General features: G+C 33.1%; 1 protein-coding gene across 1 annotated transcript; it reads left to right on the top strand.

Annotated features, from left to right (window-relative positions):
• The first annotated feature begins 2,780 nt into the window (after nucleotides 1-2,780).
• LOC110878951 (protein C2-DOMAIN ABA-RELATED 4) lies at nucleotides 2,781-4,882 on the top strand. The gene is made up of 3 exons (XM_022127350.2): nucleotides 2,781-3,063; nucleotides 3,887-3,979; nucleotides 4,435-4,882. Exons 1-3 carry the CDS (start codon nucleotides 2,953-2,955, stop codon nucleotides 4,723-4,725), a joined length of 495 nt encoding a protein of 164 aa, XP_021983042.1. The 5' UTR covers nucleotides 2,781-2,952; the 3' UTR covers nucleotides 4,726-4,882.
• The last annotated feature ends 639 nt before the right edge of the window (nucleotides 4,883-5,521 follow it).

Below are 5,521 nucleotides of genomic sequence, written 5' to 3'. Positions count from 1 at the left end.
GCCTGGCGGTGATTACCCACGGTGAAGAGCCCCAACACCCCATTAGGGCATTGCCGGGAATCGAACCGGTGACCTCAAGAAGAGTCTGGGTGAGGCTGGCCAACTGGGTTACCCCAGAAGGTTTACTTTCAACTTTGGTCCTTTATAATTTTCATTTTACGCAAATTTTTCGCTTTATGCTTCGTTCTAAATTTTATGACTTAACACATCGCAACATGCGTCTTTGGTTTAACGTTTTTACGTTTCCTTCTAAATTTTGCGAGTTAACACGACGCAACGTGTGTGTGTGGGTGAACGTTTTTACATCGTCTATTTTTTCCCATTTCACAGGTTCAACATAACGTGCGGGTCCTAAATCGACTTCGTTATAACTAAAGAATCCCCGCCGCATTGCGGCGGGTCGTGATTCTAGTTTAAGTCTAAATAATAAATGTGGCCTTTATAGACTTATAGCAACATGTTATCGGTCGGTATGCCATATCATCCAAGTTGTATGTTCACTCTTTGTGAATGAATGAGAGGTGGTGTGGAAGTTATATACATTTATTATCATTATCATTATAATTCATAACCAATTTACTTGTCGTTCTTGACCCAAAACCGAACCAAACATGTTTTAGAGTGTCCTTTAAAGACTGCTGCCTATTTTGACCCTTTGTCAAATTAAACCCAGCACAATTTGACCCCTTTAAGTCTTATTATAATATTCCAAAATAATATATGTATATTATATAATATGATATCATGTTAGCATATCATATCTTTATTATGTTATTGACTTCGGTAGTTTGGTGGGATGAAAACATGCTATCCATTAATTTGTATGGCTATAATTTTTGTAATTACTAAAATATCAAATAAACTTTTATATACTGATCATCGTTTTTGCAATATAATTTAAAACACTATATATAGTACGTAACTAACTCAAGGAAATAATAAATTATAATATAATAAGCTTTTATTACTATTTTACCTAAAGAAAACACATAATGAATAATAATATGATTTGAGGAATTGAGGTTGTATCGCGTGTCATAATTAGTGAGCTCAAATTTTTTGCTAACCGTTGATCTTATTTAACCCCTCTATGTTCTATTTTTATACGTAATTTTAATCATATCTTATATCAAAATACTGTTTTATAATTTCTTAATCTTTCTTATTAACTATTTAATTTTTATTTTATTTTAACTCGTGTAATACAAGAGTTTCTAACTTAGTATCGAGAATAAGAAAATTTCGCCAATACAGGAAAAACGTTTGATCTTTCTTGTACTAATACTCATCAGTTGAAAATGTTTCAAAGGATTGCATATAATGGTAGGAATATCTAACATACCACGAATTTGATATAAAAAAAAATTTATGAGTTTAGGTGGAACTCGTGAACATGGTTTTCTAAATGGTAGGTCTCGGTCAACTAGATGGGTTGACACGTGGCTTGGATGGGCTTCGCTGGGCTGACCCACATTGAAGACGGTATGGTGGGGCGGGGGTTTGGGGCGTGGCCAGCCCAAACTGCATATTTAAAACAAATTTAATTTTTTTAATAATGTCTTGGCCAATCAGCTCCCGCATGTCACCTTGATAGACCCGCCCAACGTCCGGACTAAATCCCCCGCCCAAGGGGCCACACCGAAACCCAAACTCACCCGAGGTGGTGACTTAAGCGTTTGTGGCCAACCCACACCCCAACCCCGCCCCATGCCCCATAGTATAAATGGTGAGTCTTGGTCAAGAGTTTCTAATCAATTATTGAAGGGCATCTTTCATATAAAATCTTTAAGAGAATTAAGTATTTTATATAAAAAAACTAAAAGTCAAAAGAGAAATGGTCATTTAGATGTTAATTAGCTTAGGCATAAATATATAGGTAATTACTGTTTTTTTTTAATTTGTAATTTCAGAGTAATCATATTAAAACAATACATGAAATACATATTTAAACTTTATATGGAGTTAACAATCTGTTTAAACCTGAATCGATTATATCACACCAATTATATAAGCCGGATCCAATTTTTTTAGCAAGTCTTTTTATTAAACCAGCATGATTATAACTATTAATCGACTTATATCCTTCTAGATATTTTCTTAAAATATATTTATTATTTTTGAAACTTGATTATAACTATTAATCGACTTATTATATCCTTCTAGATATTTTCTTAAATTATACTAATCGATTTTGACATGTTCATATTTTTTATTTATCACATGTATAAATTAGTTTTGACATTTAATTATTTAATAATAATAATAAATAGGTTTTTGCTTTTCAAATAGGTGGCGTTATTTTATTTGACGAGAACGATCTATACTTTTGTTTGGTTCGATATTTTCTAGCTTTCTGCTAGAACATGCTTTTGAAATTATTTTCATAACTTATATCATTACGTTTTATATCACTGTAACCGTTCAATTTTTTTTTTGTAACAAATGCTTTATTCAATGACATTGGTATAATTTTTAACACGTGTCAAGAATGTTCAACTTGGTCGGTCTTAATACAAATTTTCAAAATATAAAAAATACAAAGGTTAATTGTATTTATTTAGAAACTTCATAAGAAAGTACAACTAGTAAAATATAAAAAAAAATAAAATAAAAGTGCATTTAGCAACATCCCAAAATTGAATTGCTTAAAGTCAAATTTGCATTTACTCATAACAGAATTGTATTAAAAGTCATGAGATAATAATTAAGAGAATATAAGAAATTTGAAAATTTACTCATTATAACACACGGACCAAACCAGTTACCAGACCTTGTCTTGTTTTACAAATTCCACCCTGACTTCGTCTTCATCTTCTTCTCCTCTATATAAACATAACCCCAACACCAAACCAATTCAATTCAATCATATTCTCTCTCCATTTCACTTCATCATCTGCTCAGTTTCTTTGTTCCTGTTGCTGATTGAACAAGTTGTATTATAAGTTAATCTTGATGGAGCATTTGTTGGGATTGCTTAGAGTTCATATCCACAGAGGTGTAAACCTTGCTGTTCGTGATGTTACTACCAGTGATCCTTACGTTATTATCCGTATGGGCAAACAGGTGATTCTTTCTTTCTGCTTTTGCTTTTGCAATTTCTATGACTGTCGGTTGATGATATACGTGATCTGCTATGTGAACGTCGAAAGCAATTTCTATGACTGTCGGTTGATGAAAGCAATTTAGTTTCAGTCAATCTATGAGTTTAGATGACCGGTGAATCGATCGTGCCTTGTGGGTTTGGGTTTAGTATAAATGGGATTGGGTCAATTTCGGGTGTTTAACTAAACAGGTTGGGTTTGCGGGTGTCAGTTAACACATTTATTTTTTATTTTATTTTCTTAATAAGTGTTTTTATGTCATAAATTAAATTGGTTACTTATTACATACCAAAATCTAAAACTTTGAAGAAAATAGACATAAGTTTTATAATTAAAACGTAATTTGTTTTAAGAACATTTTTTTTTGTTAGTGTTAACGTGCGTTAATATTCATGTTTGTTATGTTCGGGTTCATATGCTTTACACAGTTTATCTTTCAGATATAGATCGTCTTTGGGTTTGGGTTTGGGTTTGGGTTTGGGTTTGGGTTTGGGTTTGGGTTTGTGTTGGGTCCCCTGCTCCTTTGGTCCGCCTTTCACGGCGTCACTATTAAATTAAATAAAGTGTTCAACAGCAACCATGGTTTGACTAAAATTGATATACTATTTTCTCTCTCTAGAAGATTACCGTGTATACTCGTACATATGTGATGGCCGGAAATACTCCGGCAGAAGAAAGTTGCCAAATTAACAGCTTATATAAAATAATATTTATTATTGTTTATTTGGAAATGAAATGATCTTGTAACTAACTATTTGTTTTTTTTTTTTCATTTTATAATTAAGAAATTGAAAACTCGAGTGGTAAAGAAGAATATCAATCCTGTGTGGGATGAAGATTTGACCCTCTCCGTCGCAGAGCCTCTCCCAGTCAAACTTGTAAGTTATTCTCTTTCATTCTAAATTGCTCTTTGAATATCATTTGTAGGTGTGATAAAATACTATTTTACCGGTTCACTAGTCGGACCGTCTTAAAATCTGAATCTCGTTATAAATAATTAAAAAGTTTTAAATATAAATTCTGACCCAAGGTTTAAGTAGTAAATGGGTTGTAAAGTAAATATTTTATGTGGAAAAAAGATAAATTGTGAAAATTATGCTATGTATGTTCATAAAAATATATACTTTGAAAAAAATGAAAAGGACTTCTAATAATAATTAACTGAAATCATTATCAAGACATGACGTGATATATGTTTTGTTTGGTTCACAATGACTTTCACAATTCACATGTGAGTTGTACTTTGATAATATTCCCTTTTGAAGTTATTTTTTATTGTTACAAAAAAGTCAAAAATGACCCTCATGATTTAAACAATTGCAAATCAATACAGGAGGTTTATGATAGGGATACATTTAGTATGGATGACAAGATGGGGGATGCTGTGTTTGACATCCAGCCATTCCTGGAAGCTGTTAGGATGCGTTTAGGGAATCTACCAAACGACACGATCATAACTACAGTGAAACCGACGAGGACTAACTGTTTGGCGGAAGAAAGCCACGTGACATGGACTGATGGAAAAGTTGTCCAACATATGGTTCTTAGGTTGCAAAATGTCGAGTGTGGGGAGGTTGAGATTAAACTATCGTGGATCGATATTCCAGGCTCCAGAGGTCTGTAGATTATTAGTTTATTTTTAGTACTTGTAAACAAGTTTATCTTGCATATTTATTAAACCGAACTAGCTTTTATCATCTCTCTCGGAATTGGAAAGTTTGGTTTTTGATTTTGTTGGCAATGTTGTTTGTGTAAAAGAAAATGTGACATGTCCTAACTTTTTTTTGGTCTATCAATAGTGTTAAGAGAAACATTATTAGAGCGTTTAAAGAAACTATCAGTTTTTCATTGGTTAAAAGAAACGCAAAACCAAATTGTTATGGTGCTTTTTATCTGTCGATATTTTTGGAAGAGCTTAATATTTAAAATTGTTAACTAATGCCTTTTCACCCCGTCACAACCACTTATTGGTCGTCGCCACTGCCACCTCCACTATCGACACCCCAACCTATCGATTGCCACTATTGACACCACCTAACTTGTAACCATTGTTGTCACCAGCGTCAGCTGCACCATCGCCATCGACGGTGGCAAATGACGGTGGTGTGGGATTGGGGTGACTGCGGCCAGGTGGACCGGTTGTGGACCTGGTCAAAGTAGCTGAAGTTGTTAGTGTGGCGAAGGTGTGAATGAGAACCCAACCCTATTCACTAATGATAACTTTTTAGTTTTTACAGAGGAGAGATTATATGAATATTTTCGTACAAGCAATAGATTGCGACAAGGGTTATATCCCTTTTAAAATGGATATAGTGTAAGATTAAATATATTATGTATTAATATTTAATCTATAGCCATTATAATCATCTATACTATATTATAATACATGAGAGAAGGATTCCAAAAAGTAAAGAACTTCT

Source organism: Helianthus annuus, chromosome 9, assembly GCF_002127325.2.
Source record: "Helianthus annuus cultivar XRQ/B chromosome 9, HanXRQr2.0-SUNRISE, whole genome shotgun sequence".
Lineage (NCBI taxonomy): Eukaryota > Viridiplantae > Streptophyta > Magnoliopsida > Asterales > Asteraceae > Helianthus > Helianthus annuus.
Note: the sequence above shows the minus strand (reverse complement) of the source record. Positions and strands in the feature narration are given on the sequence as shown.

What these genes read in the sequence shown, in the direction of transcription:
- LOC110878951 (XM_022127350.2), top strand. Translation starts at nt 2,953, where the DNA reads ATGGAGCATTTGTTGGGATTGCTTAGAGTTCATATCCACAGAGGTGTA. An exon ending in TTATCCGTATGGGCAAACAG is followed by an intron (nt 3,064 to 3,886) that starts GTGATTCTTTCT and finishes TTTATAATTAAG; the next exon opens with AAATTGAAAACTCGAGTGGT. An exon ending in AGCCTCTCCCAGTCAAACTT is followed by an intron (nt 3,980 to 4,434) that starts GTAAGTTATTCT and finishes AAATCAATACAG; the next exon opens with GAGGTTTATGATAGGGATAC.